At 52.6% G+C, this 26,009-nt stretch overlaps 1 protein-coding gene across 2 annotated transcripts; it reads left to right on the forward strand.

Annotated features, from left to right (window-relative positions):
* Window positions 1-1,711: 1,711 nt before the first annotated feature.
* Window positions 1,712-25,654, forward strand: LOC142501509 (serine protease 57-like). Of its 2 annotated transcripts, none has more exons than XM_075611494.1 (5): window positions 1,712-1,837; window positions 17,587-17,740; window positions 18,368-18,512; window positions 18,850-19,110; window positions 25,017-25,654. In XM_075611494.1, the coding sequence occupies exons 2-5, from the start codon at window positions 17,646-17,648 to the stop codon at window positions 25,170-25,172; spliced, it is 657 nt and encodes a 218-aa protein (XP_075467609.1). In that variant the 5' UTR covers window positions 1,712-1,837; window positions 17,587-17,645; the 3' UTR covers window positions 25,173-25,654. The 2 variants fall into 2 exon arrangements, with proteins under 2 accessions (XP_075467609.1, XP_075467608.1); XM_075611493.1 differs by lacking the exon at window positions 1,712-1,837 and adding an exon at window positions 14,483-14,617 and having other exon boundaries at window positions 25,017-25,341.
* Window positions 25,655-26,009: the final 355 nt, after the last annotated feature.

Raw genomic sequence — 26,009 nt, forward strand, 5'->3', positions numbered from 1 at the left:
TAACACACAGAGCAATATAATAACACGCAGACGATATAATAACACGCAGAGCGATATAATAGCATGCAGAGAGATATAATAACACACAGCGCAGTATAATAACACGCAGAGCGATATAATAACACGCAGAGAGATATAATAACACAGAGCAATATAATAACACGCAGAGCGATATAATAACATGCAGAGCGATATAATAACATGCAGAGCGATATAATAACATGCAGAGAGATATAATAGCATGCAGAGATGTATAATAACATGCAGAATGATATAATAACACGCAGAGATATATAACATGCAGAGATACATAATAACACACAGAGTGATATAATAACACACCAAGAATTATAATAACATGCAGAGTGATAAAATAACAAGAAGATAAATATATTAACTCGCAGAGCAATATATTATCATGCAGAGTGATATAATAGTTTTAATTTTATGATATAATAACACACTGAGCGATATAATAACACCCAGAGATATAATAACATGCAGAGCGATATAATAACATTCAGAGCGATATAATAACATGCAAAGAGATAATAAAATGCAGATATATATAATAACATGCAGAGAGATTTAATAACACGCAGAGAGATTTAATAACACACCGAGAGAGATATTAACATGCAGAGATATATAATAATTAAAATAATATATGTGATAAATAATTTTTCTGGCACTGAAGAAGTTCAGAGGACTTTCCCTGACTGGAGAGTTCACGTGCTGGCAGGGATGCAAAGCAGTTCTCAGTACTGCTGCTTTTTTTAATCACAAACTGAAAACTTCCTCTATTCCTGAAAGGAACAAACACCAGAATCTCCCCTGCACTTCTCACCACTGGGAAGGATCATGGTCTCCGGTCCTGATTACTGTCTTCCATTTTCAAGAATAAAAAAATATAGACCGTATTAATTACCACTTTCATGGGTTTTTTTTTCTTCAAACTTTCATTTTATTAATATATTAGTGGGTATAGAAAATAAAATTCAGGAGGTGAGAGTGGGGGGGGGGGAGAGTGGCATGTCCAGTAAAAGCAAATCAGTTACTCGAATTAGCATTGGCTGTTAAAATGTTATATACATTGAATGACTGAGGCCGCGGTGATACAGGGCACAATGGCGCTCGCGCGACAACCACAAATTGCTGAATGCCTATGAGGCCGTCCCGATTGTGCGCACATGACGGAGTGCGATGGCGCGAGCGCGTTTTGAGAGACAATCCTTTCGTCTTTTCAAGCGACGGCCGCCTTATGGCCGCTTCACGTGGGCGGTTCAGCCAATCACGGCGAACCAGCCTCGTGACACGTCCGACCCCGCCTCCCCAATCACTTCCCTGACCGCGATGCGATGAGCGTGTGCAGACGCGCAAAGAGCGCTCTTTAATCGCGGCCTAAGAGAAAACAAATCCACTATGGGCGCAAGACTGAGAAGAAAGGATCATCCTGGGGTGACCTTGGTAACATTAACTCAAATAGAGTGTTGAGACACATGGATCTAGTTTATTTGTTCCCATTGACCTCAACCAAAGGTCCCAACCCACTAAAAAAATCTACCGAGTCATTAAGAAAGGATGTCGTCTCCTCATAGTTATTTGCCAATAACCATAAAAAAAACTCAGAGCTGTTTTGTTTCTTCACACCGCAACAGTACATCTGGTAGTTGAAAATATATGTACAGTAAGTTTCCGCTCCTTGTTGGGGATATTGGAAATTGGATTCTTTAGAAGAGCCACCTATGGGTTTGGTGTGATCGAGAGGCCTAGTTGCGTAATAATTTGGTCGAAGATTTGCTTCCAGAGAATAACAATTGACGGACAATTCCACCAGGTATGTAGAAAGGTGCCAATGTGGCCTCATCCTCTGAAATATCCTCTGATACGGTTCCACACAAGAGGTTGGTGTACAAAATAAAGCAAATTGGACTCAGTACAAATATATGCACCTGGATTGGAAACTGTTTAAAGAATAGACAACAGAGACTTGTCATAAATGGAACATTTTCAGGTTGGGCTAGGGTCGTGAGTGGAGTACCTCAGGGATCGATACTGAGACCCCTGCCTTTTAACTTGTTTATTAAATCGAGAGCAAAGTCTCCATCTTTGCTGATGATACTAAATTATGTAAGGTAATAGAATCAGAGCAGGATGTCATTTCTCTTCAGAAAGACTTGGAGAGACTGGAAACTTGGGCAGGTAAATGGCAAGTGAGGTTTAATACAGATAAATGTAAGGTTATGCATTTGGGAAGCAGGAATAAACAGGCGACTTACAAATTAAATGGGGATAAATTGGGGGAATCCTTGATGGAGAAGGATTTAGGAGTGCTTGTAGACAGCAGGCTTAGCAATAGAGCCCAAAGTCATGCAGTAACTGCAAAGGCAAACAAGATCTTATCTTGCATTAAATGGGCAATGGATGGAATTATGCCCCTTTACAAAGCATTAGTAAGACCACACCTTGAATATGGAGTACAATTTTTGGCATCACTCCTTAGAAAAGATATGGAACAAGAGAGAGTGCAGAGAAGAGCCACCAAATATAAATAAAGGGGATGGACAATCTATGAGGAGAGGCTAGCTAAATTAGATTTATTTACATTAGAAAAAAGGCGTCTAAGAGGAGATATGATAACTATATACAAATATATTCGGGGACAATACAGCGAGCTTTCAAAGGAACAATTCATCCCAAGGACAGTACAAAGGACTCAGGGACATTCCTTAAGGTTGGAGGAAAGGAGATTTCACCAGCAACAAAAGAAAGGGTTCTTTACAGTAAGGCCAGTTAAAATGTGGAATTCATTACCCATGGAGACTGTGAGGACAGATGTAGAGGGAGAAAGGGGGTGGCCCGGTATTAAAGGGGTTGCACCCCATTTGGCCATCCCCTGACCTCACCAGGGAGACAAGGGGTTAACTGGGCTGAGGTCCAGGAATGTGATGTAACCCTTGTTATGACATGAAAATGTGTATTCCCCTGTTCCCATGCTTTATTGTAATATCTGGTTTAATCAGTGTCTGCATCACCCACACACTAGGATCCATCCGGGAGAACAAGGGTTAATAGTTGTTTAGTGATTATAGCCCTTTGTGTAATTTTCCCGCCTTTTTAGGCACCATTTTGCAGGGTCCCATAAGCCGCCATTGAGGCTCCATGTGTTTCAATGGCGAATCTTGCTGTTGGGTCCTGTTTCCTGCGAAGACCAGCAGATGGCGTCCGAGAGGAGGAGCGGCTGTTTCCCATTGTAAGTCAATGGGCCCATTGACTTCAATGGAGAATCCTCAAAAGAGCTTTCCAGGAACGAGTTGGCTGCCGTCCAAACCGCAAAACCGCAAAGCGGATACATTTTCAATAAGAGAGCTTTGATCACTTAACAGTCACGTTCAACGACAAGTGGCGTGGGAATAAACAGTTCTAGAGCACATAGAAATAAAATTCTTTCTGCCCCTAGTTCCTAGACCTCCCCCCACTCGACCACAACCGGGTCCCCGTATCCTGGACCCTCGATAAGGGTCGAACCGAGAAGAGCGGGTCGCGCCATAGGTTCCAATGGCGGCGGCAGAAACAGTTCAGGAAAACGGCTAAGTGTCAAAAGCTGAAATTTGGGAATCCATAGCTCCGGTTCCGGAGGGTCCAGAGGATCAGGGTTTGGGGTATCTGTAGTCACTGCTCCGGCATCGCTGCAGAACCATCCTTGACCCTCTTGGACCAACCCGACGGAGTATGGACCCCCTTGAAGGTTCGGGACTTTTCCCATAGACTCCAATGGAGGCCAATCTCCATTGACCGGCTATGGCGGAAAACCCCCATTGACTTCAACGGCGGCGTCGCCCCGTTGAAAGTCTATGGCGGCGGATTCCCATAGGCGGTTTGCCATTGAAAGTCTATGGCGGCAGAGCCCGTTGTTTTCAATGGGGATTTAGTGAAAAAACGTGATTTAATTTACAGCGGAGTTTTTTGTATTAAAATAGGAAACGGTTTAAGGTGTATTTGTGTATCTCCGGTTCCGAAGGTCGTAGCAAGTCTCAAATTGGACCGTAGGGTGTCCCAGTTCCGGCATTGAGAACTGGAAAGTTTGGACCTGCTGGACCCAACGGAACCGGATATTTTAAAATGTTTGTGTTTTATCCTTCATACTGTGTCCCAAAGCAGGGATAAAACCCAGAGGAAATTCCTTTGCATACCAGGGTAGCATATGGCCAGAGAGGCGACCCAATGTCTAGGACTTAAGTATTGTTCAAAGGATTTTGTCACCTCCACTATTTACATGAGGGCGGAGATTACTCAAACCAGAGCAGTCTTTAAGTGTTCATTTAACACCTTACAACAAAGAATATCCTGCCAGGAACCAAATCTGGTAGACTAGCTGGCATTCCTGATGCAGATGAGGGGCTACAGAAATGAGACCCCAGAGTTCTAATGCGCATGTACCAGCTAGCAGGGGGGCATGAATCAAAATGTGTTCCCACGTTAATGAGTGGCTAGAGGTAATTGAAGACCAATCACCTGTACTTAATGTTAAGGATAGGGTACAAAAGGTTTATAAACTGTTGTCCACCCTTTATCCTTTGTCTTCTGATATCATCTGAATTGTTACCTGATTGCGAGAGAATTGCTATGCTACATACTTCTCATTCCCCATCCCCAAAGTAAGTGTACTTCTTGTCTGTTACTGTATTATTTCGTGTGTTCACCTATCCAAAGGAATAAATATACTTTATTATATCTAAGCCTTGTTCAGTTCAAACCCAGTTATTTGTGTAAATTACAACCTGTGATAAGCTATCGTCACAACAGATACAATAGATTTGTTCAAAAAAAGGTTGGACATCTTTTTAGAAAGGAAAGGTATGCAGGGATATATCAAATAAGTAAACATGGGAAGGATGTTGATCCAGGGATTAATCTGATTGCCAATTCTTGGAGGCAGGAAGGAATTTATTTTCCCCCTTATGAGATATCATTGGATGAGATGACTCTGGGGTTTTTTGTTTGCCTTCCTCTGGATCAATAAGTAAGTATAGATATAGGATAAAGTATATGTTGTCTAAATTTAACATAGGTTGAACTTGATGGACGTACGTCTTTTTTCAACCTCATCTACTATGTAACTATGTAACTATAGGGGTGAGGACTGGCCGTAAATGTTGTTACGTTTGTAAGATACCATCAAATACTAACAACAATAACTTTATTTCATATAGCACTTTTCACCCAACTGGACTCAAAAGCGCTTCACAATGACAGTATAACATGCGGTAGGCAGCACATAGAAATATTACAGACACAGTCCCCGTCCAGATGAGCTTACATTCAGGCACAGGGAGATAAGGTGATGAGCCTAAGTTCTCAAGGAGTTGACACCAGGATTTGAACACAGTGTCATTGTTATCAGAATCAGTGCCTTTACTCACCGAGCCACTCCTTCAGCCTTTACTCACCGAGCCACTCCTTCAGCCTTTACTCACCGAGCCAATCCTTCAGCCTTTACTCACTGAGTCACTGCTTCAGCTTTTACTCACTGAGCCACTCATTCAGCCTTTACTCATCGAGCTACTCCTTCAGCCTTTACGCACTGAGCCACTCCTTCAGCCTTTACTCACAGAGCCACTCATTCAGCCTTTACTCACTGAGCCACTCCAACAGCCTTTACTCACTGAGCCACTCCTTCAGCCTTTACTCACCGAGCCACTCCTTCAGCCTTTACTCACCGAGCCACTCCAGCCTTTACTCATCGAGCCACTCCTTCAGCCTTTACTCACTGAGCCACTCCTTCAGCCTTTACTCACCGAGCCACTTCTTCAGCCTTTACTCACCGAGCCACTCCTTCAGCCTTTACTCATGGAGCCACTCCTTCAGCCTTTACTCACGGAGCCACTCCTTCAGCCTTTACTCACTGAGCCACTCCTTTAGCCATTACTCACTGAGCCTCTCATTCAGCCTTTACTCACTGACCCACTCCTTCAGCCTTTACTCACTGAGCCACTCCTTCAGCCTTTACTCACCGAGCCACTCCTTCAGCCTTTACTCACCGAGCCACTCCTTCAGCCTTTACTCACCGAGCCACTTCAGCCTTTACTCACTGAGCCACTCCTTCAGCCATTACTCACAGAGCCTCTCATTCAGCCTTTACTCACTGAGCCACTCCTTCAGCCTTTACTCACTGAGCCACTCCTTCAGCCATTACTCACCGAGTCACTCCTTCAGCCTTTACTCACTGACCCCCTCCTTCAGCCTTTACTCACCGAGCCACTCCTTCAGCCTTTACTCACCGAGCCACTCATTCAGCCTTTACTCATCGAGCCACTCATTCAGCCTTTACTCACTGAGCCACTCCTTCAGCCTTTACTCACTGAGCCACTCCTTCAGCCTTTACTCACGAGCCACTCCTTCAGCCTTTACTCACTGAGCCACTCCTTCAGCCTTCAGTCACTGAGCCACTCCTTCAGCCTTTACTCACCGAGCCACTCATTCAGCCTTTACTCATCGAGCAACTCCTTCAGCCTTTACTCACTGAGCCACTCCTTCAGCCTTTACTCACTGAGCCACTCCTTCAGCCTTTACTCACCGAGCCACTTCTTCAGCCTTTACTCACTGAGCCACTCCTTCAGCCTTTACTCACTGAGCCACTCCTTCAGCCTTTACTCACTGAGCCACTCCTTCAGCCTTTACTCACCGAGACACTCATTCAGCCTATACTCACCGAGCCACTCCTTCAGCCTTTACTCACTGAGCCACTCCTTCAGCCTTTACTCACTGAGCCACTCCTTCAGCCTTCAGTCACTGAGCCACTCCTTCAGCCTTTACTCACCGAGCCACTCATTCAGCCTTTACTCATCGAGCAACTCCTTCAGCCTTTACTCACTGAGCCACTCCTTCAGCCTTTACTCACTGAGCCACTCCTTCAGCCTTTACTCACCGAGCCACTTCTTCAGCCTTTACTCACCGAGCCACTCCTTCAGCCTTTACTCACTGAGCCACTCCTTCAGCCTTTACTCACTGAGCCACTCCTTCAGCCTTTACTCACCGAGACACTCATTCAGCCTATACTCACCGAGCCACTCCTTCAGCCTTTACTCACCGAGCCACTCCTTCAGCCTTTACTCACTGAGCCTCTCCTTCAGCCTTTACTCACTGAGCCACTCCTTCAGCCTTTACTCACAGAGCCACTCCTCCAGCCTTTACTCACTGAGCCACTCCTTCAGCCTTTACTCACTGAGCCACTCCTTCAGCCTTTACTCACCAAGCCACTACTTCAGCCTTTACTCACTGAGCCACTCCTTCAGCCTTTACTCACTGAGCCACTCCTTCAGCCTTTACTCACTGAGCCTCTCCTTCAGCCTTTACTCACGGAGCCACTCCTTCAGCCTTTACTCACTGAGCCACTCCTTCACCCTTTACTCACGAGCCACTCCTTCAGCCTTTACTCACTGAGCCACTACTTCAGCCTTTACTCACCACGCCACTCCTTCAGCCTTTACTCACTGAGCCACTCCTTCAGCCTTTACTCACCGAGCCACTTCTTCAGCCTTTACTCACCGAGCCACTCCTTCAGCCTTTACTCATTGAGCCACTCCTTCAGCCTCTACTCACGGAGCCACTCCTTCAGCCTTTACTCATTGAGCCACTCCTTCAGCCTCTACTCACGGAGCCACTCCTTCAGCCTTTACTCACTGAGCCACTCCTTCAGCCATTACTCACTGAGCCTCTCCTTCAGCCTTTACTCACTGAGCCACTCCTTCAGCCATTACTCACTGAGCCTCTCCTTCAGCCTTTACTCACTGAGCCACTCCTTCAGCCTTTACTCACCGAGCCACTCCTTCAGCCTTTACTCACCGAGCCACTCCTTCAGCCTTTACTCACTGAGCCACTCCTTCAGCCTTCACTCACTGAGCCACTCCTTCAGCCTTTACTCACCGAGCCACTCATTCAGCCTTTACTCATCGAGCCACTCTTCAGCCTTTACTCACTGAGCCACTCCTTCAGCCTTTACTCACTGCGCCACTCCTTCAGCCTTTACTCACCGAGCCACTTCTTCAGCCTTTACTCACTGAGCCACTCCTTCAGCCTTTACTCATCGAGCCACTCCTCCAGCCTTTACTCACTGAGCCACTCCTTCAGCCTTTACTCACTGAGCCACTCCTTCAGCCTTTACTCACCGAGCCACTTCTTCAGCCTTTACTCACCGAGCCACTCCTTCAGCCTTTACTCACTGAGCCACTACTTCAGCCTTTACTCACCGCGCCACTCCTTCAGCCTTTACTCACTGAGCCACTCCTTCAGCCTTTACTCACCGAGCCACTTCTTCAGCATTTACTCACCGAGCCACTCCTTCAGCCTTTACTCATTGAGCCACTCCTTCAGCCTCTACTCACGGAGCCACTCCTTCAGCCTTTACTCATTGAGCCACTCCTTCAGCCTCTACTCACCGAGCCACTCCTTCAGCCTTTACTCACTGAGCCACTCCTTCAGCCATTACTCACTGAGCCTCTCCTTCAGCCTTTACTCACTGAGCCACTCCTTCAGCCATTACTCACTGAGCCTCTCCTTCAGCCTTTACTCACTGAGCCACTCCTTCAGCCTTTACTCACCGAGCCACTCCTTCAGCCTTTACTCACCGAGCCACTCCTTCAGCCTTTACTCACTGAGCCACTCCTTCAGCCTTCACTCACTGAGCCACTCCTTCAGCCTTTACTCACCGAGCCACTCATTCAGCCTTTACTCATCGAGCCACTCTTCAGCCTTTACTCACTGAGCCACTCCTTCAGCCTTTACTCACTGCGCCACTCCTTCAGCCTTTACTCACCGAGCCACTTCTTCAGCCTTTACTCACTGAGCCACTCCTTCAGCCTTTACTCATCGAGCCACTCCTCCAGCCTTTACTCACTGAGCCACTCCTTCAGCCTTTACTCACTGAGCCACTCCTTCAGCCTTTACTCACCGAGCCACTTCTTCAGCCTTTACTCACCTTGCCACTCCTTCAGCCTTTACTCACTGACCCACTCCTTCAGCCTTTACTCAAAAAGCCACTCCTTCAGCCTTTACTCACTGAGCCACTCCTTCAGCCTTTACTTACTGAGCCACTCCTTCAGCCTTTACTCACTGAGCCTCTCCTTCAGCCTTTACTCACCGAGCCACTCCTTCAGCCTTTACTCACTGAGCCACTCCTTCAGCCTTTACTCACTGAGCCACTCCTTCAGCCTTTACTCACTGAGCCTCTCCTTCAGCCTTTACTCACCGAGCCACTCCTTCAGCCTTTACTCACTGAGCCACTCCTTCAGCCTTTACTCACCGAGCCCCTCCTTCAGCCTTTACTCACTGAGCCACTCCTTCAGCCTTTACTCACCGAGCCCCTCCTTCAGCCTTTACTCACCGAGCCACTCCTTCAGCCTTTACTCACTGAGCCACTCCTTCAGCCTTTACTCACCGAGCCCCTCCTTCAGCCTTTACTCACTGAGCCACTCCTTCAGCCTTTCCTCACCGAGCCACTCCTTCAGCCTTTACTCACTGAGCCACTCCTTCAGCCTTTACTCACTGAGCCACCCCTTCAGCCTTTACTCACTGAGCCACTCCTTCAGCCTTTACTCACTGAGCCACTCCTTCAGCCTTTACTCACTGAGCCACTCCTTCAGCCTTTACTCACAGAGCCACTCCTTCAGCCTTTACTCACTGAGCCACTCCTTCAGCCTTTACTCACAGAGCCACTCCTTCAGCCTTTACTCACCGAGCCACTCATTCAGCCTGTACTCACCGAGCCACTCCTTCAGCCTTTACTCACTGAGCCACACCTTCAGCCTTTACTCAAAGAGCCACTCCTTCAGCCTTTACTCACCGAGCCACTCCTTCAACCTTTACTCACTGAGCCACTCCTTCAGCCTTTACTCACTGAGCCACTCCTTCAGCCTTTACTCACCGAGCCACTCCTTCAGCCTTTACTCACTGAGCCACTCCTTCAGCCTTTACTCACCGAGCCCCTCCTTCAGCCTTTACTCACTGAGCCACTCCTTCAGCCTTTACTCACTGAGCCACTCCTTCAGCCTTTACTCACTGAGCCACTCCTTCAGCCTTTACTCACCGAGCCACTCCTTCAGCCTTTACTCACTGAGCCACTCCTTCAGCCTTTACTCACTGAGCCTCTCCTTCAGCCTTTACTCACCGAGCCTCTCCTTCAGCCTTTACACACTGAGCCACTCCTTCAGCCTTTACTCACTGAGCCACTCCTTCAGCCTTTACTCACCGAGCCACTTCTTCAGCCTTTACTCACTGAGCCACTCCTTCAGCCTTTACTCACTGACCCACTCCTTCAGCCTTTACTCAAAGAGCCACTCCTTCAGCCTTTACTCACTGACCCACTCCTTCAGCCTTTACTCACTGAGCCACTCCTTCAGCCTTTACTCACAGAGCCACTCCTCCAGCCTTTACTCACTGAGCCACTCCTTCAGCCTTTACTCACCGAGCCACTCCTTCAGCCTTTACTCACCGAGCCACTACTTCAGCCTTTACTCACTCAGCCACTCCTTCAGCCTTTACTCACCGAGCCACTCCTTCAGCCTTTACTCACCGAGCCTCTCCTTCAGCCTTTACTCACCGAGCCACTCCTTCAGCCTTTACTCACTGAGCCACTCCTTCAGCCTTTACTCACGAGCCACTCCTTCAGCCTTTACTCACTGAGCCACTACTTCAGCCTTTACGCACCGTGCCACTCCAGCCTTTACTCATCGAGCCACTCCTTCAGCCTTTACTCACTGAGCCACTCCTTCAGCCTTTCCTCACCGAGCCACTCCTTCAGCCTTTACTCACTGAGCTACTCCTTCAGCCTTTACTCACTGAGCCACCCCTTCAGCCTTTACTCACTGAGCCACTCCTTCAGCCTTTACTCACTGAGCCACTCCTTCAGCCTTTACTCACTGAGCCACTCCTTCAGCCTTTACTCACAGAGCCACTCCTTCAGCCTTTACTCACCGAGCCACTCATTCAGCCTGTACTCACCGAGCCACTCCTTCAGCCTGTACTCACTGAGCCACACCTTCAGCCTTTACTCAAAGAGCCACTCCTTCAGCCTTTACTCACCGAGCCACTCCTTCAGCCTTTACTCACTGAGCCACTCCTTCAGCCTTTACTCACTGAGCCACTCCTTCAGCCTTTACTCACTGAGCCACTCCTTCAGCCTTTACTCACTGAGCCACTCCTTCAGCCTTTACTCACCGAGCCCCTCCTTCAGCCTTTACTCACCGAGCCACTCCTTCAGCCTTTACTCACCGGGCCACTCCTTCAGCCTTTACTCACCGAGCCCCTCCTTCAGCCTTTACTCACTGAGCCACTCCTTCAGCCTTTACTCACTGAGCCACTCCTTCAGCCTTTACTCACCGAGCCACTCCTTCAGCCTTTACTCACCGAGCCTCTCCTTCAGCCTTTACTCACTAAGCCACTCCTTCAGCCTTTACTCACCGAGCCACTCCTTCAGCCTTTACTCACCGAGCCCCTCCTTCAGCCTTTGCTCACCGAGCCACTCCTTCAGCCTTTACTCACTGAGCCACTCCTTCAGCCTTTACTCACCGAGCCACTCCTTCAGCCTTTACTCACTGAGCCACTCCTTCAGCCTTTACTCACTGAGCCTCTCCTTCAGCCTTTACTCACCGATCCTCTCCTTCAGCCTTTACTCACTGAGCCACTCCTTCAGCCTTTACTCACTGAGCCACTCCTTCAGCCTTTACTCACTGAGCCACTCCTTCAGCCTTTACTCACCGAGCCACTCCTTCAGCCTTTACTCACTGACCCACTCCTTCAGCCTTTACTCAAAGAGCCACTCCTTCAGCCTTTACTCACCGAGCCACTCTTTCAGCCTTTACTCACTGAGCCTCTCCTTCAGCCTTTACTCACTGAGCCACTCCTTCAGCCTTTACTCACCGAGCCACTCCTTCAGCCTTTACTCACTGAGCCTCTCCTTCAGCCTTTACTCACCGAGCCACTCCTTCAGCCTTTACTCACTGAGCCACTCCTTCAGCCTTTACTCACCGAGCCCCTCCTTCAGCCTTTACTCACTGAGCCACTCCTTCAGCCTTTACTCACTGAGCCACTCCTTCAGCCTTTGCTCACTGAGCCACTCCTTCAGCCTTTACTCACTGAGCCACTCCTTCAGCCTTTACTCACCGAGCCCCTCCTTCAGCCTTTACTCACTGAGCCACTCCTTCAGCCTTTACTCACCGAGCCCCTCCTTCAGCCTTTACTCACTGAGCCACTCCTTCAGCCTTTACTCACTGAGCCACTCCTTCAGCCTTTACTCACTGAGCCACTCCTTCAGCCTTTACTCACTGAGCCACTCCTTCAGCCTTTACTCACTGAGCCACTCCTTCAGCCTTTACTCACTGAGCCTCTCCTTCAGCCTTTACTCACTGAGCCACTCCTTCAGCCTTTACTCACTGAGCCAATCCTTCAGCCTTTACTCACCGAGCCCCTCCTTCAGCCTTTACTCACTGAGCCACTCCTTCAGCCTTTCCTCACCGAGCCCCTCCTTCAGCCTTTACTCACCGAGCCACTCCTTCAGCCTTTCCTCACCGAGCCACTCCTTCAGCCTTTACTCACCGAGCCACTCCTTCAGCCTTTACTCACAGAGCCACTCCTTCAGCCTTTACTCACGGAGCCACTCCTTCAGCCTTTACTCACTGAGCCACTCCTTCAGCCTTTACTCACTGAGCCACTCCTTCAGCCTTTACTCACTGAGCCACTCCTTCAGCCTTTACTCACTGAGCCACTCCTTCAGCCTTTACTCACTGAGCCACTCCTTCAGCCTTTACTCACTGAGCCACTCCTTCAGCCTTTACTCACATAGCCACTCCTTCAGCCTTTACTCACAGAGCCACTCCTTCAGGCCCGAGGCAGCTTATAATTAGTAATTAGTTTCCTTAATGATGGTATGGAAACTGAAGCAGTGGACTCCCAGATATCATCCCACGTCATTTTCTTAGCCGGCTCACTTGGATTATATCCTAATAAAGGATCGATATAAAAATGTTCCCGTTGAGGGAGATTCTCCAAATCATCTCCAAGTAAGTATTGGTGCGTGGAATATAATACAAAATTAGGGATCTTTAATTGTCGTTTTAATTGGTCGAAAAATGTAACTTTACCATCTATAGCCAAGTCTCTAACCTGCAGCGTAACTTGTCTTGAGACTTTTTTTTTAGAGACCTGGAAGAGATAAAACAAAGGGAAATGAATAGTGGGGGCTGACTTTAACTGAGTTCTAAATATCTCTCTGGGGCAGGGTGGGCCACTCCAGTCCTCAAGGGCCACCAACAGGTCAGGTTTTCAGGACATCCCTGCTTCGGCACAGGTGGCTCAGTCATAGACTGCAGCACCTGTGCTGAAGCAGGGATATCCAGAAAACCTGACCTGTTTGTGACACTTGAGGACTGGAGTTGCCACCCCTGCTCTAGACAGATCCAAAAAACATGCATGCAAGCTGCACATAACCTAAATCTGTAACCCACCTAAATCAACATCATACACTTCTAGACACTTAAGGCCTCGGACATGGGCAAAAAGACCGTGCTGAGCCGCGCCGAGGAGAAACATTATCCCTATCAGCGCGGCTTTAGATGGCGCTTCCGCAGGCGTGCCGAGGCGTGTGGAAATGCAGGAGACAGGCAAGTTTAAATTTTGCCGCTCAGGGAAGTGCAGGGCCGGTCACGTGACTGCCAGAAGCCAATGGCAGTCCGTGACCCGCCTCCCGCCAGGCTCCCACCCCCCGCCCGGCACACAAGCGCGCTCGCTGACGCTCATGCAGGGACACGAAAAATCTCCTGCTTGAGCAGGAGAGCATGAGCGTCAGCGCTGCCCAGCGCTCTTCATATCACCATGTCCCAGGCCTTAGAAAGCTCTACATCCTCCCTTACTCCTAGCACATTCCCCTTACTCCTAGCACATTCCCCTTACTCCTAGCACATTCCCCTTACTCCTAGCACATTCCCCTTACTCCTAGCACATTCCCCCTACTCCTAGCACATTCCCCTTACTCCCAGCACATTCCCCTTACTCCCAGCACATTCCCCTTACTCCTAGCACATTCCCCCTACTCCTAGCACATTCCCCTTACTCCCAGCACATTCCCCTTACTCCCAGCACATTCCCCTTACTCCCAGCACATTCCCCTTACTCCTAGTTGACATTTCTGAGACTGCTACATGTTTCATTTACAGCTTTCCAGAACGCAAAGGGGATTTGTAATTAGGCATATTTGTCTCGTCACATTTTCACGGTGCACCGTTTTGTAAAATGAGGTGATAACAGGGTTCCTGCCCTGTGCGATATGTTTGTATGTCACGAGAGCAGGTACAGTACCACTGCTTTTTTTTTTATGGCTCAATGACCGCAACATTTTCCTGCTCCAAACGGACTCAGGAAGCCGTTAAACCCCATCATTTCCCCCCACAGCCCACCCACTGTCCGTATGGCAACAGACTATGGTGAAATTCCTTAACTGACAACTTGTCAGCGTTTATATCCCCTGAGACCCGGGCTGCACCCATCCGAGAGAAGCGCTTTGCCATGGAACGCCTGGTGCTACTGGCTGCAGCTCTCTGCGCTCTGCTCCCCACAGCACACTCAGGTACTGCAATATCATTATGAGAGGCTGGGGGTCCGGGAGGGGGAAGGGGGGTCCCAGTGTTGTGAGGGTGAGGCAGGCAGACTGGTCACTCTTCCTATTTATGAGGGCGGCATATATATATATATTTATATATATGTGATCAGCTTCAGCCCTTGTCTCTCTACTGCTGGATGAAGCCCCCCCAACGATCTTCCCGTGACTGCCTTTGCAGCCTCTCTTCTCCACGCTGCCCCAACACATGTTCTGATGTAATCCTCCCATCTTACTTTTATTCGTCATCTTTGTCTGTTAAATTTCCCTGGCTCGACTTCCCCTCGACTACACCCAGTCGAGTACCATCTTTGTCCAACGATGGTCTTTCCCGGGTCCCAATGTCAGTCATTAGAAGGTGAATATCTCTCTGGAAAGGTTGTATCACGTGTTGAAGAGAGGCAGAGAGGAGGCAGGCCTGGGCAGAGGCCAGGGACGGCACGCCTTGAAGAGAGGCAGAGAGGAGGCAGGCCTGGGCAGAGGCCGGGGACGGCACGTGTTGCAGAGAGGCAGAGAGGAGGCAGGCCTGGGCAGAGGCCGGGGACGGCACGTGTTGAAGAACTTGTTGGGAACGTTATGTGTTGTATACAAACTGCACTTTACACTTACTCTTCAGCCACCTCCGGGGGGGAATCCACTGCAAGCAAAAAGACATTACCCCTATAGCATGTTATCACGGTATCCCTGGGTGCCTTATTGCCCCTATAGCATGTTATCACAGTATCCCTGGGTGCCTTATTGCCCCTGTAGCATGTTATCACAGTATCCCTGGGTGCCTTATTGCCCCTGTAGCATGTTATCACAGTATCCCTGGGTGCCTTATTGCCCCTGTAGCATGTTATCACAGTATCCCTGGGTGCCTTATTGCCCCTGTTGCATGTTATCACGGTATCCCTGGGTGCCTTATTGCCCCTGTTGCATGTTATCACAGTATCCCTGGGTGCCTTATTGCCCCTATAGCATGTTATCACAGTATCCCTGGGTGCCTTATTGCCCCTGTTGCATGTTATCACGGTATCCCTGGGTGCCTTATTGCCCCTGTAGCATGTTATCACAGTATCCCTGGGTGCCTTATTGCCCCTGTTGCATGTTATCACGGTATCCCTGGGTGCCTTATTGCCCCTGTTGCATGTTATCACAGTATCCCTGGGTGCCTTATTGCCCCTATAGCATGTTATCACAGTATCCCTGGGTGCCTTATTGCCCCTGTTGCATGTTATCACGGTATCCCTGGGTGCCTTATTGCCCCTATAGCATGTTATCACGGTATCCCTGGGTGCCTTATTGCCCCTATAGCATGTTATCACGGTATCCCTGGGTGCCTTATTGCCCCTGTAGCATGTAATCACAGTATCCCTGTGTGCCTTATTGCCCCTGTAGCATGTTATCACAGTATCCCTGGGTGCCTTATTGCCCCTGTAGCATGTAATCACAGTATCCCTGGGTGCCTTATTGCCCCTGTAGCATGTTATCACACTATCCCTGGGTGCCTTATTGCCCCTGTAGCATGTTATCACGGTATCCCTGGGTGCCTTATTGCCCCTGTAGCATGTTATCACAGTATCCCTGGGTGCCTTGTTGCCCCTGTAGCATGTAATCACGGTATCCTTGTGTGCCTTATTGCCCCTGTAGCATGTTATCACAGTATCCCTGGGTGACTTATTGCCCCTGTAGCATGTAATCACGGTATCCCTGGGTGCCTTATTGCCCCTGTTGCATGTTATCACAGTATCCCTGGGTGCCTTATTGCCCCTATAGCATGTTATCACAGTATCCCTGGGTGCCTTATTGCCCCTGTTGCATGTTATCACGGTATCCCTGGGTGCCTTATTGCCCCTATAGCATGTTATCACGGTATCCCTGGGTGCCTTATTGCCCCTATAGCATGTTATCACGGTATCCCTGGGTGCCTTATTGCCCCTGTAGCATGTAATCACAGTATCCCTGTGTGCCTTATTGCCCCTGTAGCATGTTATCACAGTATCCCTGGGTGCCTTATTGCCCCTGTAGCATGTAATCACAGTATCCCTGGGTGCCTTATTGCCCCTGTAGCATGTTATCACAGCATCCCTGGGTGCCTTATTGCCCCTGTAGCATGTTATCACGGTATCCCTGGGTGCCTTATTGCCCCTGTAGCATGTTATCACAGTATCCCTGGGTGCCTTATTGCCCCTGTAGCATGTAATCACAGTATCCCTGGGTGCCTTATTGCCCCTGTAGCATGTTATCACACTATCCCTGGGTGCCTTATTGCCCCTGTAGCATGTTATCACGGTATCCCTGGGTGCCTTATTGCCCCTGTAGCATGTTATCACAGTATCCCTGGGTGCCTTGTTGCCCCTGTAGCATGTAATCACGGTATCCTTGTGTGCCTTATTGCCCCTGTAGCATGTTATCACAGTATCCCTGGGTGACTTATTGCCCCTGTAGCATGTAATCACGGTATCCCTGGGTGCCTTATTGCCCCTGTAGCATGTTATCACAGTATCCCTGGGTGCCTTATTGCCCCTGTAGCATGTTATCACGGTATCCCTGGGTGCCTTATTGCCCCTGTAGCATGTTATCACAGTATCCCTGGGTGCCTTATTGCCCCTGTAGCATGTTATCACAGTATCCCTGGGTGCCTTATTGCCCCTGTAGCATGTAATCACGGTATCCCTGGGTGCCTTATTGCCCCTGTAGCATGTTATCACAGTATCCCTGGGTGCCTTATTGCCCCTGTAGCATGTTATCACGGTATCCCTGGGTGTCTTATTGCCCCTGTAGCATGTTATCACAGTATCCCTGGGTGCCTTATTGCCCCTGTAGCATGTTATCACAGTATCCCTGGGTGCCTTATTGCCCCTGTAGCATGTTATCACAGTATCCCTGGGTGCCTTATTGCCCCTGTAGCATGTTATCACGGTATCCCTGGGTGCCTTGTTGCTCTCTTTGCACAGGGCGTGTGCGTGGCTGGATTGTCGGGGGTCGCGAGGCCAGAGCCCACTCCAGACCCTACATGGCATCGCTGCAAATCATGGGCCAGAGTTTCTGTGGGGGAGCTCTGATCCAGCGCAGATGGGTGCTCACTGCAGCGCACTGCATGGATGACACGTGAGTGACCATGCACCCAGCACTGTAGGCGACACGCTGCACTGCACCTTGCAACCAAACATCCTGCACTGCAACTAGCACCCTGCACTGCACCCAGAACCCTGCACTGCACCCAGAACCCTGCACTGCACCCAGAACCCTGCATTGTACCCAGAACCCTGCATTGTACCCAGAACCCTGCATTGTACCCAGAACCCTGCATTGTACCCAGAACCCTGCACTGCACCCAGAACCCTGCATTGTACCCAGAACCCTGCATTGTACCCAGAACCCTGCATTGTACCCAGAACCCTGCATTGTACCCAGAACCCTGCACTGCACCCAGAACCCTGCACTGCACCCAGAACCCTGCACTGCACCCAGAACCCTGCACTGCACCCAGAACCCTGCACTGTACCCCGCACTTCACCCCGCACTGTGCAAAACGCTATGCCCTGCAGTGAGCCATATTATAGTAACACATTGTCGTGCCTGTCATAGTTGTGTGTGTCACAATGACAGATTACTGTGTGTGTGTCTGTGACAGATAGCGGTGTGTACTTCCCTATGGCAGATAGCTGTGTGTCTCTCTGTGGCAGATAGCTTTTCTATCACTGTGACAGATAGCTGTATGTGCCCCTATGACAGGCCTGTGGACGAAGTGCGAGTGGTACTCGGCGCTGATAACCTGCGCGCTCCAGACAGATCGGTCCAGATGTTCAGGGTCCAGGCGTCAGTCACACATCCTGAATACAACCCCAACACCTTCCAGGGTGACATCCTCCTGCTGAAGGTGAGCAAGGAATCCCCACGCGCCGCAACCTCCCATGGAGCACAACTCTGCAGTGTTTGATAATGATAGGATGTGATGCTCTGCAGCAGTCTTGCAATGATCTGCGGGGGTCTTGTGATGATCTGCGGGGGTCTTGCGATGATCTGCCGGGGTCTTGTGATGATCTGCGGGGGTCTTGCGATGATCTGCGGGGGTCTTGTGATGATCTGCGGGGGTCTTGCGATGATCTGCGGGGGTCTTGTGATGATCTGCGGGGGTCTTGTGATGATCTGCGGGGGTCTTGTGATGATCTGCGGGGGTCTTGCGATGCTCCTTAGCGTTTCTCTCTCTCTCTCAGTTGAATGGATCTGCCCGCGTCTCTCCCTCGGTGAGGACCCTCTCCCTCCCCCGCGCCGGCTCGGACGTGACCCCCGGGAGTCGCTGCTCAGTAGCCGGATGGGGGGACGTGTCTGATTTTGGGACTTCTCCTAGAACTCTGATGGAGACAGACGTGGATATAATCAGCCGCGTGGCCTGTAACGTGTCCTGGGGTGGGGGCATCTCCAACCGTATGCTGTGTGCAGCCAGCCCCGAGGCGCGAGTCAGGGGCTTCTGCTCTGTGAGTTTGATAGGGAGAGACCTCAGTGTAGTATCCCCTGTACTGTGACCTCCCCACCCCAGTGTCCCCCGTACTGTGACCTCCCCACCCCAGTGTCCCCTGTACTGTGACCTCCCCACCCCAGTGTCCCCTGTACTGTGACCTCCCCACCCCAGTGTCCCCTGTACTGTGACCTCCCCACCCCAGTGTCCCCTGTACTGTGACCTCCCCACCCCAGTGTCCCCTGTACTGTGACCTCCCCACCCCAGTGTCCCCTGTACTGTGACCTCCCCACCCCAGTGTCCCCTGTACTGTGACCTCCCCACCCCAGTGTCCCCCGTACTGTGACCTCCCCACCCCAGTGTCCCCTGTACTGTGACCTCCCCACCCCAGTGTCCCCCGTACTGTGACCTCCCCACCCCAGTGTCCCCTGTACTGTGACCTCCCCACCCCAGTGTCCCCTGTACTGTGACCCCCCTCCCAGTGTCCCCCGTACTGTAACCCCCCCACCCCAGTGTCCCCTGTACTGTGACCTCCCTCCCAGTGTCCCCCGTACTGTGACCTCCCTCCCAGTGTCCCCCGTACTGTGACCTCCCTCCCAGTGTCCCCTGTACTGTGACCTCCCCACCCCAGTGTCCCCCGTACTGTGACCTCCCCACCCCAGTGTCCCCTGTACTGTGACCTCCCCACCCCAGTGTCCCCTGTACTGTGACCTCCCCACCCCAGTGTCCCCTGTACTGTGACCTCCCCACCCCAGTATCCCCTGTACTGTGACCTCCCCACCCCAGTGTCCCCCGTACTGTGACCTCCCCACCCCAGTGTCCCCTGTACTGTGACCTCCCCACCCCAGTGTCCCCTGTACTGTGACCTCCCCACCCCAGTGTCCCCTGTACTGTGACCTCCCCACCCCAGTGTCCCCTGTACTGTGACCTCCCCACCCCAGTGTCCCCTGTACTGTGACCTCCCCACCCCAGTGTCCCCCGTACTGTGACCTCCCCACCCCAGTGTCCCCTGTACTGTGACCTCCCCACCCCAGTGTCCCCCGTACTGTGACCTCCCCACCCCAGTGTCCCCTGTACTGTGACCTCCCCACCCCAGTGTCCCCTGTACTGTGACCTCCCTCCCAGTGTCCCCCGTACTGTGACCCCCCTCCCAGTGTCCCCCGTACTGTGACCTCCCTCCCAGTGTCCCCCGTACTGTGACCTCCCCCCCAGTGTCCCCCGTACTGTGACCTCCCTCCCAGTGTCCCCCGTACTGTGACCTCCCTCCCAGTGTCCCCTGTACTGTGACCTCCCTCCCAGTGTCCCCCGTACTGTGACCTCCCTCCCAGTGTCCCCCGTACTGTGACCTCCCTCCCAGTGTCCCCCGTACTGTGACCTCCCTCCCAGTGTCCCCCGTACTGTGACCTCCCTCCCAGTGTCCCCCTGTACTGTGACCTCCCTCCCAGTGTCCCCCGTACTGTGACCCCCCTCCCAGTGTCCCCCGTACTGTGACCTCCCCACCCCAGTGTCCCTCGTACTGTGACCTCCCCACCCCAGTGTCCCCTGTACTGTGACCTCCCCACCCCAGTGTCCCCTGTACTGTGACCCCCCCCACCCCAGTGTCCCCCGTACTGTGACCCCCCCCACCCCAGTGTCCCCTGTACTGTGACCTCCCCACCCCAGTGTCCCCCGTACTGTGACCTCCCTCCCAGTGTCCCCCGTACTGTGACCTCCCTCCCAGTGTCCCCCGTACTGTGACCCCCCTCCCAGTGTCCCCTGTACTGTGACCTCCCTCCCAGTGTCCCCCTGTACTGTGACCCCCCTCCCAGTGTCCCCCGTACTGTGACCCCCCTCCCAGTGTCCCCCGTACTGTGACCTCCCTCCCAGTGTCCCCTGTACTGTGACCCCCCTCCCAGTGTCCCCCGTACTGTGACCTCCCTCCCAGTGTCCCCCGTACTGTGACCCCCCTCCCAGTGTCCCCCGTACTGTGACCTCCCTCCCAGTGTCCCCCGTACTGTGACCCCCCTCCCAGTGTCCCCCGTACTGTGACCTCCCCACCCCAGTGTCCCCTGTACTGTGACCCCCCTCCCAGTGTCCCCCGTACTGTGACCTCCCTCCCAGTGTCCCCCGTACTGTGACCTCCCTCCCAGTGTCCCCCGTACTGTGACCCCCCTCCCAGTGTCCCCCGTACTGTGACCTCCCCACCCCAGTGTCCCCCGTACTGTGACCTCCCCACCCCAGTGTCCCCTGTACTGTGACCTTCCCACCCCAGTGTCCCCTGTACTGTGACCTCCCTCCCAGTGTCCCCCGTACTGTGACCCCCCTCCCAGTGTCCCCTGTACTGTGACCTCCCCACCCCAGTGTCCCCTGTACTGTGACCTCCCCCCCAGTGTCCCCCGTACTGTGACCTCCCTCCCAGTGTCCCCCGTACTGTGACCTCCCTCCCAGTGTCCCCCATACTGTGACCCCCCTCCCAGTGTCCCCCGTACTGTGACCTCCCTCCCAGTGTCCCCTGTACTGTGACCTCCCTCCCAGTGTCCCCCGTACTGTGACCCCCCTCCCAGTGTCCCCCGTACTGTGACCTCCCTCCCAGTGTCCCCTGTACTGTGACCTCCCTCCCAGTGTCCCCCGTACTGTGACCTCCCTCCCAGTGTCCCCCGTACTGTGACCCCCCTCCCAGTGTCCCCTGTACTGTGACCTCCCTCCCAGTGTCCCCCGTACTGTGACCTCCCCACCCCAGTGTCCCCCGTACTGTGACCCCCCCCACCCCAGTGTCCCCCGTACTGTGACCCCCCCCACCCCAGTGTCCCCCGTACTGTGACCTCCCCACCCCAGTGTCCCCCGTACTGTGACCTCCCCACCCCAGTGTCCCCTGTACTGTGACCTCCCTCCCAGTGTCCCCCGTACTGTGACCTCCCTCCCAGTGTCCCCCGTACTGTGACCCCCCTCCCAGTGTCCCCTGTACTGTGACCTCCCTCCCAGTGTCCCCCGTACTGTGACCTCCCCACCCCAGTGTCCCCCGTACTGTGACCCCCCCCACCCCAGTGTCCCCCGTACTGTGACCCCCCCCACCCCAGTGTCCCCCGTACTGTGACCTCCCCACCCCAGTGTCCCCCGTACTGTGACCTCCCCACCCCAGTGTCCCCTGTACTGTGACCTCCCTCCCAGTGTCCCCCGTACTGTGACCTCCCTCCCAGTGTCCCCCGTACTGTGACCTCCCTCCCAGTGTCCCCCGTACTGTGACCTCCCTCCCATTGTCCCCCGTACTGTGACCCCCCTCCCAGTGTCCCCCGTACTGTGACCCCCCTCCCAGTGTCCCCCGTACTGTGACCTCCCCACCCCAGTGTCCCCCGTACTGTGACCCCCCTCCCAGTGTCCCCTGTACTGTGACCTCCCCACCCCAGTGTCCCCTGTACTGTGACCTCCCCACCCCAGTGTCCCCTGTACTGTGACCTCCCTCCCAGTGTCCCCTGTACTGTGACCTCCCTCCCAGTGTCCCCCGTACTGTGACCTCCCCACCCCAGTGTCCCCTGTACTGTGACCTCCCTCCCAGTGTCCCCCGTACTGTGACCTCCCTCCCAGTGTCCCCCGTACTGTGACCTCCCCACCCCAGTGTCCCCCGTACTGTGACCCCCCTCCCAGTGTCCCCCGTACTGTGACCTCCCCACCCCAGTGTCCCCCGTACTGTGACCCCCCCCACCCCAGTGTCCCCCGTACTGTGACCCCCCCCACCCCAGTGTCCCCCGTACTGTGACCTCCCCACCCCAGTGTCCCCCGTACTGTGACCTCCCTCCCAGTGTCCCCTGTACTGTGACCTCCCCACCCCAGTGTCCCCCGTACTGTGACCTCCCCACCCCAGTGTCCCCCGTACTGTGACCCCCCTCCCAGTGTCCCCCGTACTGTGACCCCCCTCCCAGTGTCCCCCGTACTGTGACCTCCCTCCCAGTGTCCCCTGTACTGTGACCTCCCTCCCAGTGTCCCCCGTACTGTGACCTCCCTCCCAGTGTCCCCCGTACTGTGACCCCCCCACCCCAGTGTCCCCCGTACTGTGACCCCCCCACCCCAGTGTCCCCCGTACTGTGACCTCCCCACCCCAGTGTCCCCCGTACTGTGACCTCCCTCCCAGTGTCCCCCGTACTGTGACCTCCCTCCCAGTGTCCCCCGTACTGTGACCTCCCCACCCCAGTGTCCCCCTGTACTGTGACCTCCCTCCCAGTGTCCCCCGTACTGTGACCTCCCTCCCAGTGTCCCCTGTACTGTGACCCCCCTCCCAGTGTCCCCCGTACTGTGACCCCCCCACCCCAGTGTCCCCCGTACTGTGACCCCCCCACCCCAGTGTCCCCCGTACTGTGACCTCCCCACCCCAGTGTCCCCCGTACTGTGACCTCCCTCCCAGTGTCCCCTGTACTGTGACCCCCCTCCCAGTGTCCCCCGTACTGTGACCCCCCTCCCAGTGTCCCCCGTACTGTGACCTCCCTCCCAGTGTCCCCCGTACTGTGACCTCCCCCTCCCAGTGTCCCCCGTACTGTGACCTCCCTCCCAGTGTCCCCCGTACTGTGACCTCCCTCCCAGTGTCCCCCGTACTGTGACCCCCCTCCCAGTGTCCCCCGTACTGTGACCTCCCTCCCAGTGTCCCCTGTACTGTGACCTCCCCACCCCAGTGTCCCCCGTACTGTGACCTCCCCACCCCAGTGTCCCCTGTACTGTGACCTCCCTCCCAGTGTCCCCCGTACTGTGACCTCCCTCCCAGTGTCCCCCGTACTGTGACCTCCCTCCCAGTGTCCCCCGTACTGTGACCTCCCTCCCAGTGTCCCCCGTACTGTGACCTCCCTCCCAGTGTCCCCCGTACTGTGACCTCCCTCCCAGTGTCCCCCGTACTGTGACCCCCCTCCCAGTGTCCCCCGTACTGTGACCTCCCTCCCAGTGTCCCCCGTACTGTGACCCCCCTCCCAGTGTCCCCCGTACTGTGACCTCCCTCCCAGTGTCCCCTGTACTGTGACCCCCCTCCCAGTGTCCCCCGTACTGTGACCTCCCTCCCAGTGTCCCCCGTACTGTGACCTCCCTCCCAGTGTCCCCCGTACTGTGACCTCCCTCCCAGTGTCCCCTGTACTGTGACCTCCCTCCCAGTGTCCCCTGTACTGTGACCTCCTCCCTCCCAGTGTCCCCTGTACTGTGACCCCCCCCTCCCAGTGTCCCCCGTACTGTGACCTCCCTCCCGGTGTCCCCTGTGCTGTCACCCCCCTCCCAGTGTCCCCTGTACTGTGACCTCCCCCCTCCCAGTGTCCCCCTGTACTGTGACCTCCCCCCTCCCAGTGTCCCCCGTACTGTGACCTCCCCACCCCAGTGTCCCCTGTACTGTGACCTCCCTCCCAGTGTCCCCTGTACTGTGACCTCCCTCCCAGTGTCCCCTGTACTGTGACCTCCCTCCCAGTGTCCCCTGTGCTGTGACCTCCCCCCCAGTGTCCCCCGTACTGTGACCTCCCTCCCAGTGTCCCCTGTACTGTGACCCCCCTCCCAGTGTCCCCCGTACTGTGACCTCCCTGCCAGTGTCCCCTGTGCTGTCACCCCCCTCCCAGTGTCCCCTGTGCTGTCACCCCCCTCCCAGTGTCCCCTGTGCTGTCACCCCCCTGCCAGTGTCCCCTGTGCTGTCACCCCCTGTATATACACTGTATTGACCTCACGTGTGCAGTGTCCCACACACTTCTATCTACAAACATTATATATATCTGTGCTGTACATCTCTGGCAGGTTCCTGTATATACATTCAATTAACCATTACTCTGCTGTGTCACTCCCTGCACTATATTTTCTTAACCCCTGGTGTGCCATGTCCCTCCCTGCAGTATGCATACTGTATTAACCCCTGGTGTGCTGTGGGCAATATTACCCCTGGTGTGTGAGAGTATACATTAGTATTAACCCCTGTTGTATTGTGTTCCTCCGCAGGGTGACTCGGGGGGTCCCCTTGTCTGTGGGAGGTCTGTGGAAGGAGTGGTTTCGTTTTCCGGGCTGCGCTGTGGGAATCCTCTCTTTCCTGATGTGTACACGCATGTTGCAGCTTTCTTGCAGTGGATCCAAAGTGTGATGGCAAGGAAGCAATAGGGGCAACTGGAACCATTCAGCCTTCAAATTACATCACTGCGTTATTATATCTCTCTGCGTGTTATTAAATCTCTCTGTGTGTTATTATATCTCTCTGTGTGTTATTATATCTCTCTGCGTGTTATTATATCTCTCTGCGTGTTATTAAATCTCTCTGTGTGTTATTATATCTCTCTGCGTGTTATTATATCTCTCTGCGTGTTATTATATCTCTCTGCGTGTTATTAAATCTCTCTGCGTGTTATTATATCTCTCTGTGCGTTATTATATCTCTCTGCGTGTTATTAAATCTCTCTGTGCGTTATTATATCTCTCTGCGTGTTATTAAATCTCTCTGTGTGTTATTATATCTCTCTGTGTGTTATTATATCTCTCTGCGTGTTATTAAATCTCTCTGCGTGTTATTATATCTCTCTGCATGTTATTATATCTCTCTGCATGTTATTAAATCTCTGCGTGTTATTAAATCTCTCTGCATGTTATTATATCACTCTGCATGTTATTATATCACTGTGCGTTATTATATCTCTCTGCGTGTTATTATATCACTTTGCGTTATTATATCTCTCTGTGTGTTATTATATCTCTGCGTTATTATATCTCTCTGTGTGTTATTATATCTCTGCGTGTTATTATATCTCTCTGCATGTTATTATATCTCTCTGCATGTTATTAAATCTCTCTGCGTGTTATTAAATCTCTCTGCATGTTATTATATCACTCTGCATGTTATTATATCTCTGCGTGTTATTATATCTCTCTGCGTGTTATTATATCTCTCTGCGTGTTATTATATCTTTCTGCGTGTTATTATATCACTCTGCGTGTTATTATATC

This window comes from Ascaphus truei, chromosome 8 (assembly GCF_040206685.1).
Source record: "Ascaphus truei isolate aAscTru1 chromosome 8, aAscTru1.hap1, whole genome shotgun sequence".
Lineage (NCBI taxonomy): Eukaryota > Metazoa > Chordata > Amphibia > Anura > Ascaphidae > Ascaphus > Ascaphus truei.

What these genes read in the sequence shown, in the direction of transcription:
- LOC142501509 (XM_075611493.1), top strand. Translation starts at nt 14,557, where the DNA reads ATGGAACGCCTGGTGCTACTGGCTGCAGCTCTCTGCGCTCTGCTCCCC. An exon ending in GCTCCCCACAGCACACTCAG is followed by an intron (nt 14,618 to 17,586) that starts GTACTGCAATAT and finishes CTCTTTGCACAG; the next exon opens with GGCGTGTGCGTGGCTGGATT. An exon ending in GCGCACTGCATGGATGACAC is followed by an intron (nt 17,741 to 18,367) that starts GTGAGTGACCAT and finishes CCCCTATGACAG; the next exon opens with GCCTGTGGACGAAGTGCGAG.